This window comes from Eucyclogobius newberryi, unplaced genomic scaffold (genome assembly GCF_026437365.1).
Source record: "Eucyclogobius newberryi isolate DKJ021-1_F unplaced genomic scaffold, fEucNew1.0.hap1 SCAF_5, whole genome shotgun sequence".
NCBI classification, from domain to species: Eukaryota; Metazoa; Chordata; class Actinopteri; order Gobiiformes; family Gobiidae; genus Eucyclogobius; species Eucyclogobius newberryi.
Window position 1 is genome coordinate 17,261,730 of NW_027316167.1, and position 10,239 is coordinate 17,271,968.

Here is a 10,239-nt window from a genome sequence, read left to right on the forward strand (position 1 = left end):
AAGCCTTCCTTATTATCTGTACAACAATAAATTAAACAAAAAATGACATTTGGGGTTTTGCAATGAGAGGCAACATATACAACAATAGTGTATCATCAACATATATTTTTCTTCCTGTGAACATGAGACATACCCATGCGACCTGCTCCTTTGGGGTCATGTTATTAAAAATAGAAAAGCTCACTGTACAAGAAGAACATCTTGTTCCTCTTGACACTCAATGAGTCCAGCACTTCAATCTGTTTACATCCTACAACCATTCAACAGATTTGCCATAACATGCTTTTTTCACGTTTCGTAGTCTATCCTAAGTGTATATTTGATAATAATAAGGATCGTGCAACACCCATAACATAATAGTTAAGAAATATCACCCAGACCTTGGACCCCCTCACCAACCCGGAAATGCAAACGGCTTGGTTTGATATTCGCCCCCACCCTTGCAAAGAGCGATCTGGCTCCCCCGCCCAACCCGTGACGTAGTCTCAGAGCGCGTGTGTGCCCCGCCCACCCGTGACGTAGTCTCAGAGAGCGCGTGTGTGCCCCGCCCAACCCGTGACGTAGTCTCAGAGCGCGTGTGTGCCCCGCCCACCCGTGACGTAGTCTCAGAGAGCGCGTGTGTGCCCCGCCCACCCGTGACGTAGTCTCAGAGAGCGCGTGTGTGCCCCGCCCAACCCGTGACGTAGTCTCAGAGAGCGCGTGTGTGCCCCGCCCAACCCGTGACGTAGTCTCAGAGAGCGCGTGTGTGCCCCGCCCACCCCGTGACGTAGTCTCAGAGAGCGCGTGTGTGCCCCGCCCAACCCGTGACGTAGTCTCAGAGAGCGCGTGTGTGCCCCGCCCACCCGTGACGTAGTGAGGGGGGATGATGACGCGTGCCTGTGGTTATGACACGGTCTTGCCCCACCGCCCGTCAGTTTGGAGATTCGCACAAATAGCAATGTAAGAAGGTTAAAAGCTCTGAAAAGTCGATTTTGCATGTTATGGGACCTTTAATAGAGTGTTTGTGACCCACTCACACTCCCCTGAACCACTGAAATAAGTTACTCCCAGTAGTATTATGACCTCATTGAAAGTGGTGAAGGGGCCACCAGCTGCTTGTACAGCAGGTCACAGTAAGAAGGTCTTTTTAATAGATAATAATATCCCCACCTGAATAGTGACATTAAACAAGCACAGAATAAGTAAAATGTAATGTTAATATTACACTAGGGACTTTTAGAAAAGACAGTTGGCTGTGCAGGTCGTCCTTTGTGAGGTAATCGTCCTTGTGACTTCAGCAGAAGGTCCGATTTATGGAAGCCTAGTCTATTACTAAATATTACTGTATTTACAGTGGCCAGTTTCCAAGCACCAAGGTCCTATGGTTTTATGAACAAATAAAAGCTTAATTTGAATGTGTGAAAAGGAGCTTCAACCATTTAGCAGTAATTAGTATAGAACTGAATCTAAAATATATCTATCTAATATAACAAATATCTATCTAATATAACACATTTTCAGCCCAACCAAACCATTTTCATATTGCATCACATTCTATATTTTTAAAAATGCCTTTCAAACAAAAAGACAAATTGCTTATTTTCTCTTTGTCATGAACAGTTCTTTATTGAAAGTCAACAATGGTGATGGAGCCTAATAACAAAGACATTATTCAAAAACATTGCAAACAACTAAAGGAAAAACGCTCAAGTTGTGATTACGTGACAAAAATTAACATGAATATATTTATACATAATAGAAATAAGTCTCAATCTGCAGTACGTATTTCTTTATCTGGGACAGTGCATATAAATAAACATTACAAACTGTAAATATGGCAAAATTAGCCAAAAGGCTGTTTTTCATCTGTAGTCCCATGACAGCTGTTAGAGTCAGCCTAAAAGAGGGCATAAAAAACAAGCACGTGGGTGGGGAAAGTGATTAATGCAAAAAAAAAAAAAAAACACACACAAATGTTCTAATTATTTATCATGGTCGGCATTAAGTTTTGTCACAGCAAAAAGAGGAACCAAAATGTTTACTCAAGAATGGTGTCTTTAGTAGTGAAAGTAGTAGTAGTAAATGTATTTGAGTACATGTGAGTGAGTACCACCCGCCTCTGCTGTGGCCTGGTAGTACTTGTCTCGCTTTATTCATGTGAGTGTTATGAAATCCTGCACAAAGACCATGAGCAGGAGCGGGACTGCGTTGAGCAGGTGCAGCGCTGCCTGGTTTGGGACGTCCATGTCGTAGCCATAGCTTGTTCGACAGGGAGTTTCCACCTGCTCGTATGGGATGGGGACATCATCCGGAGCTCTGCTGCTTAGACTGTCCCGCACCTAAACAAGAGGATAAAGACAATCAAGAACACACGGCACCTGCCACTGCAGTGGTTTACTACAGAGTTAGAAGACTGATAAGTGCACAGCTAAAAGCAACGAGTATCTTCTCATTTCTTGCTGATCATAGTCCCTCTTGTTACTCACACCACATTTAGCCGTCATTCAACTATCATAAGTTAGTCATAATCTTTCTGACACTAAACCCAGAATTTCAATTGTCATGCTTTATTACAGTGCTGGGCCTGGAAGGAAATTAAAAGCAATGTTCTGACATTCATTGACAGACTTCATAGACCTCATACTCAAGGTTCATTGGATTAAAAACTTTAATAACTTGACCTTCAGATGTCGGTGCTTTACAATGATTATTATAAAATAAGTTTGACCTTTGAACCTATTTTCATCTCTCACTATGTAATTTAAATACACACAATTGTCCTGAATCTGTCGGTACAATAATTTGCTCCATTCAGATATTGTATGAGCATGATCTTTTAAATGAATAGCTTGGTATAAATGTCACTTATTAGTGTGAATTGATCCTCACCAGCTCTGCTTCCTTCAGCACTCGCAGCAGGTTCTCTCCCAGAGCAGCTTTCACCTCTGGGTCCGTCCAGCCTCTTCTCAACAGCTCGGCCACGATGTTGGGCACTTTGGACACATCCTCCAGTCCCTCAGGAAGCCTGACCGCCATAAAAGTATCTTTCCATCAAAGAGCCATAAACACATGGGAGCACTACGTATTCTTTTGTTACTCTTGTGTATCATAGATCACAGGATCCTGGTTAATGAATATCAGATTATGACTTGATATAGAGTAAAACTATATTAAAAATTGTCACCAAGAAGGTTTGGTTTAGTTTCTCCTGCAGCCTGTCGGGAGCATGAAAGTGAAAGGCCGTCTTTCCAATTACAGTTCCCCAAAAGGAACTCACATCGAAAGAGCATTTGTGACTGTGTCTGATAAACATACAATTAACATTTTGGAGCCAAGAATATCAGGGGAGTTTTCCACACAGGGCAATGTTGTTCTCTGAGAATCACATCACAAGGTTTATTTCCACATACAAAGCTAATTTTGCTCCTCGGTTTCTGGGTTAAAAAGTTACGCTCTGTGGCTTTTCCAGTGGAGGGTCTGACACTTGCTTTTCTCCTTGGAGATATTGTGCTTTTCTTGAAAATATTTCACATTATGGTTTTTGGCTTTACACTTTTCTATCGCTGTAGAGACAAGCAGGTGATGCCACTAGGCCAAGTTACAGGTCAAATCTGTGGAATATAAGATGAAATTCTTACTGTAGAAACATTAAACGTCTCCATAGAAACAAGCAGGTGGCCGACACCCCCACTAAGAAGGTTACATAGTGCACCTTTAACAATTGAAAATGTAATCCAAGCCACAGATGGGGATGCTGGAGCTTTGGTGTTGTTTTGGAGCTGATTGTGTCTCATCCTGACTATTGACTGACTACTTATGATACAAATGTAAGCTTTTTGTCATTAATTATGGGCCACTCATGTCTACATTTATACTTTCGATCTCCTGTGTCAATTACAAGCCTAATAGAGACAGCTCTGGAGCATCACAAAGACTTGATCAGCGTCTGGAATGAGGTAGATAAATAGTCAGTTATTATAGTCGACCAACCGGTCCTGTCTCAGCCCGGGTGGATTGAGATGTGCAACAAGTGAAGCGCTGAACAATGTTTATCAGAGATGAGGCAGTAATTAAGTCTCTGAACGCTCGAGATATATATTTTCGAGGAAAACGTGTCCTGCATCTGAAAGACAAACGGCTGTCTCCAAACGCTCCTGCTGAAAATAAAGTAAGAGGAGATGGCTCACCAGGCTAACATTATATATGCAACAAGCAGTGAATTATTATTTCATATTTCATTCACTCTTCATGAGTCATCAGAAGCAAATTCCCCAGTAGATTATCTGATATTACAAAGACTGTGCATTTTTGAGATTATGAATAGACCAGAGATTCAACTAAATGAATCTTCGCTCTTAATTAAAAAAGGAACTTCAATCAGAACAGTGCTTAATTCTGCAGACACCAAACTGCAGAGACCAGATTCACACTTTTCTCCTTCGAGGTCAGGCAATAAATAAACATAAACAACACATGAATTCATGTCCAATGTTTTTATAATTAAGTATGAATCGGCCTTACATTTGTTATCAGTAAAAGCAATACTTGATTTGAACATGTTTTCCTTGTCTCTAGGGACACAGATAACTCATGTTTATGGAATTTAAAATGTAAATCTTACATACAGTTCCTTTAAGATTGGTTTGCACTTCCTCTGGGACGCACTACGTCCCGTCACAGCAGGAGTTTCTTCCCCCAGGCGCTGATGACTTTGAACACTGCACTTTACAACTGCAGCAGGCACTTTTGTTTTATTCTTTCTAAATTATGTATTAATAGTGTGTTTTATGTGATTCCTGTCTCCTAAAATCTTTTTTTTTTTTAATGTTGGCTTGAAAAGATTAATGAATGGATTCAGAAGATTATTAATGTAAGTACAGGACTCCGGGATATGAACTCTCAACAGAGGTAGTTTTATTCATTCATGTTTCCATTATAAGAGCCACAAAGTAGTGTTAACGTGTCCAAGGTCATTTTTGAATCTAATGTTATTTAAAATCCTTTATTCATATTTAGCCGGAATGCTGGATAGTTTTACCCAGGTATAGAAAAAAGATGCAAACTCCACATAGACCCACCCCATTTGGGAATTGAACCAGAGAGCTAATGTTGACATACATATTATGCATAATGTTTCATGTATCCTTTTCCCTCTTCATTTTATATCTTACTATTGGTCTAAATCTTGAATTCGTCTTTTTGGACTGGTCTTTGTCTGGTCACTTTTTCTTATAAATGAATGGTTTTGTGCAACTTTTAACCATGTTATCTTCAGTTAAATTGTTAAACATGGTTGCTAATAAACAAGTGTAAAATAATTGTAGTATAAATGCTGGAATTAATATGAACGCACCATCTGATGCTGTGTAGCTCTGCTTGTTGTTGTTGTTGGGGGCCGATCCATCCAAACTCAAAATGTCTCCAAGGACCAGCTCGTTATTAGAAACAGTGAAAAAACAAAAAGCCTAAGATCTGATGTGCCCCAAACAGTGCTAAAACAGACTCACTAAAAGAAGTGAGTCTGTGCATTGGGATTATATCTATAAGGGAACAGAAGGAGCCTTTTTGACTTTGTGTACTTGAACTGAAGCTGTCAAACGTATTATGTTTTAAGGCTGTCAGCATTTCACACAAATACATAAGCTATAACTAAAAGCCTTTAGGTCATTGGGTATTGAAGTGCATAACACTCTTTTTGTGCAACCTTGAACAAAAACACATTTAAAGTTGTGTTTTTGACATCGCTACAAACCTTGTAACTCCATCATAGTCTCCGCCAAAGCCAATAATCTCGGCACCACCGATTTTCTTTATGTGGTCAAAGTGATCTGGACAAAATGGTAGAAAGGTGGCACGCAAATATAATAAAAGTTACTGCTTAACCCGTTTTACAGCAGGAGGTATGACTGTAGCTCACCGGCAACGTCTGAGATGTTGGCGGTGTGGCTGCAGGTGACGTAATCATTGTAAAAGTTCACCATCACGATCCCTCTCTTTTCTTTCTGGAGAAGAAAACATGTTTTTTATGGGAGCGGACAGTAGCTTATCAATAAAGGTTATCAATAAAGTTCACTGAATACAAAGTACAAAGTATAAAATGTAGGTTCATCACAACTACATCAAACATGATTTTATTAGTATTTAGTATTAGTATTATTATCAGTATTCCAGTGTTCATCATTTTTAACGCAGCGGTTTTCATTTGCAGCTGGACACGTTGTACTTTTAAGATCTTTATGCTGAATTAAAGTCCATATTTACTTTTTTATTTTGTAATTTCACTTTTTCGTCGCCCTTCGAGGCAATTACTGTTCTGATTTTGGGCGTTACAAAAATAAATTGAATTGAACTTTTACTCTGTTCACTTTATTTTCTCGCGCTTTATGTAAAACACAAAATCAATTTAGCCGTGTCAAATATTTAACAGCTCTAGGGGTCAATGACAGAAGGTAAAAGAGTTTTTATTACCGATACACACTGGTACTGACCTTCAGTTTCTTATCACCTGAAGTGCTTCCTGCTTCTCACATGCTTTTTATCTTTTAGTTGCTTGGTTTTATCTGTATTTACTGCAGTCATATTAGTTCATGAACTCACCACTTTTATGAGGATGTGGTCCGGGACGTTCCTCTTGTTGTTACAGATGGAGTAGGCCGAGGAGTGGCTGAATATAACCGGGGCCTGGGACATCTCCAAAACCTTCTCCATCACTCTCACTGTCACATGGGCCAAGTCGATCAGCATTCCCAGACGGTTCATCTCATGTATTACTTGCTGTGTTTCAAATGAAAACATACAAGAGTGAAAAGTTTACACAGTTTACATGAAATTAGTTTGACATGAAGGGAAAAAAAGCATAATAATACAAATAACCAATTCAATTCAGTTATGGATTGTGTTGATTACCTTGCCAAATGGTGTCAAACCATCGTGTTGAGACGGCTCTGACCCTGTGTCCATGAGCCAGTTATCTGCCCTGATAAAAAACAAGAAACACTTTTACAGCACTATAACAGAGGCAGTAGATGCTAACAGAAGACAATACAATAAATGTACATGTCAATGCCCATGTTTTGTTCCAAATATGTTTACCATGCAAACAACTAAATCAGTTCTTCAAAAGCGCACTCTGTAACGTGCCTTTTCTTGTGTACATTTATTTGAATGTGTTTTCTTCTTCTTCCTTTACACTAAACATCGGTAATTTAATAATTCCAAGACAGATAATTGATGCTATACTACGGAACATTCTTGGCAAAGCAACAAAAGTATTTCACACCGATTTTGAGAACTATTAAAACATTAAATGTACTGTAGTTATTTTGATAACGATTTGCAATGATCTTTGGCCAAAAAAGGTCAATTCAAATTATTCAAAAATTTGAATAATTTGCTAGTAAATTTTTTTATGTGCATATTTTTGTTTGCTCGAAGCTGGAGCTTGAACTCAAAACGTTTAGGCAGAACGTCATGATGAATGTGCCAAGTACTTTCTATTTTCAGTCTAGTTAAAAAATTTTGTACAGATACTTGGTCTCAAATGTAGTGAAGTAAAAAGTATGTAAAAGTTACGTAAGTAAAGTACAAATACCCCCCAAAAAAAAGCTTTTACTTTTGTACTTTGTTACTTCCCACCACTGCCATGAAGACAAGCAGACGGCGGAATCTCAACCAGAAGAGAAGAAAGAACCATAATTGTTGATTGGTCGTGCAACATCTTACATATGTTGGGTAAATAATGTTGAAAAAGATAGAAATCAGGAAAATCATCCACTCCAAAACACAACTGAATATGCATTATAAAATAGTTTTAGATGTATAAAATGAGAAGCTAGGATGAGTCCAGTGGTGTACCAGGGCGTGTTGCAGGAGTGCGTGAGGGTGAGGTAGCGCACTCCCAGCTGGTACATGGTGCGGAGAGTGCCCAGGCTGCTGTCGATGGAGTGACCGCCCTCCACCCCGATCAGGCTGGCCGTCTTATTCTGCCTGAACGCATCCAATATGTCTGTGCAGCCGCGTGAGACAGTAAGCAAACCTCAGCATTTGAATTTTCATCTTGTTTAGCGCTAAAGGGGAGATAAGCCCTTACCTTGGCTGCTGGAGGCAAACATAAAAACCTCCGGGTATTTTTGACACATCCTGTGAATGACATCGATCTGCTCAAGTGTCTGTCTCACAGCGTCTTTGTTCTGAGTATCACAGTGAACAAAGGCGGACCAGAACTGAAAAACACAACATTTTTTAAAAACACATACGCTTCACTCATCTTACCCAATTACGCTGCAGAGTCTTGTGTGTGGATTTAGTCATGGGGCCTTAGTAACTCTGCTTGTCTTTATGGAGATGTTATTGCTCTGTCTTGCATGTTCCACAGTATTGGTTTTAGTTGCATTTATTCCAATGGGCTTTTTATGAAACAAAAATGTAAATCCTGTGAGTTGGGTCACCACTCCACAGAGCTGACCTGTAATTCGGTCTGGTGGCATTTCTTGCGTTAATGTTTGGGGCAAAGCAATAACATTCAGAGACAAACGGGTGGCGAACTCACAACCAGAAAGTGATTTCCCCTTTAAATGATCAATCATATCATACTCATTTTTTATTTCATTTTAATTTAATATCTTGTTAAAGCTGATAATAATATGTTTCTATTCTCTAATTGCTTTTTAATACAAATAATACAATACACTCACACAATACAAGTTTTATCATAGTGTATTCTTTTAAACATGTGATATGTTCTTACCTGTGCCCCGAGTCGTCCTTCCTTGATTTTTGGGATGTTGGTGTGGGTCCCATTAAATGTATTTAGATCCACTTTGCTGAGCTGGTTGTTAAATCGTAGCCTCATTTGCCATGGCAGGTCATTATGCCTACAAGGGAAATGTCAGACGTTTTCCAGATGTGGATTTAAGAATGCATATAAAACTGCTTTAATAAGATCATTGTGGTAAATTGCTTCCAGAAGAGTCAACTTTGGCACAAAATGTTTTCAATTCAATTCAATTTCTTTTTGTAACGCCCAAAATCACAACAACAGTTGCCTCTGTTGTGAATCAATGAATCAAGCAATGTATCTTAGTATTTATTACGTTTTGTAATATTTCTTGGCACTCACCCATCGATTAACGGTGTCTCGGACATGAGCTTTAGTGCTCTGGTCAGGTGTGGATCCTCTGCGCAGCTCACAAAACATTTCACCCAAAAAACTATAAAAGCTGCTTTTGTTAGATCCCTGGACACCATTCTGACAAAATACAGAGATACAAGTGTAAAAACTCTGTTTAGTATCAAAAGAGCTTATCCAAGCTTGTGTTTGGTTGAAAAAATTATCAGCAGATTTGAAGTTGTCCCTCAGTCATCGCTGCTTGTCTCTCTATGGCTTGACTGTTGCTCCTCCTGTTTTCTGTTCCACATTATGTCATCAGCGGTCGTAAATGTTTCATTCTAGCCTCTATTTTTTAATAAGATGTGTCTATATGTAATTATAAGATAAGATAATCCTTTATTGTCCACACATAGGGAAATTTTATTGTTGCAACGCAGGTAGATACAGAGGAAAAGGACAAATAACTTATAGGAAGTTTAAAAAACACTCTTAATAGAAGAACTCTTATAAACAAAACTCTTATAAACAAAAACTCCTATAGACAGAACCTCTCATTTCTTAATAAGGAACGGAGGGGGAAAATAAATAAAGATAAAAATAAAATGAAAATAAAAATTGAGGATAAACTATTGAGGATAATCTAAAATTCACTGTTTGTATTGTGGAGTTAGGAGCGTATGGACAGGCTTATTGGCCTCTTACATAGTTTGGCTTCTGTATTTGACTCGTTTAATGTTTCTGGGGAAATCTATCGACAGAAGAGAGCGGCCGCAGTGGCATTAGAGAGTCTACAGTTCACACCAAGTACCACCCATGAAGTTATTTGCTCTTCCGAGTACCACCAGATTTAAACCAGGTCTAAAACAAAACTTCTCTAGGTCTAAACTAAGGTTAAACCAGGTCTAAAATGGGACCACACACTTCAAAGGTGTATTTAAATTCTTATTTTAACTGCAGAGAGATCCTCGTACTACCTGAAGGAGCTTGGGTAACACCAGAAGTACATGCCCCACAGTTTGAGAACCACTGGTCTATTGTGCATGTTAATAGTTGTTTTTAAACATTAGCTACTGTTATTTCTAACTCACTGAAGATTCAGTGAATTATTATTAGAATGACTAATTTTTCAGTGAAATTAACAGTGAATTGAT

General features: G+C 39.0%; 1 protein-coding gene across 1 annotated transcript; it reads right to left on the bottom strand.

Moving 5' to 3' along the window:
- Positions 1–2,079: 2,079 nt before the first annotated feature.
- On the bottom strand, positions 2,080–9,367 carry dpep1 (dipeptidase 1). Its single transcript, XM_072465074.1, has 10 exons — positions 9,098–9,367; positions 8,726–8,852; positions 8,069–8,201; positions 7,834–7,984; positions 6,886–6,955; positions 6,577–6,753; positions 5,897–5,981; positions 5,732–5,807; positions 2,869–3,004; positions 2,080–2,318 (listed from the first exon to the last, which is right to left on the bottom strand). The coding sequence occupies exons 1-10, from the start codon at positions 9,223–9,225 to the stop codon at positions 2,133–2,135; spliced, it is 1,269 nt and encodes a 422-aa protein (XP_072321175.1). The 5' UTR covers positions 9,226–9,367; the 3' UTR covers positions 2,080–2,132.
- Between the last annotated feature and the right edge of the window lie 872 nt (positions 9,368–10,239).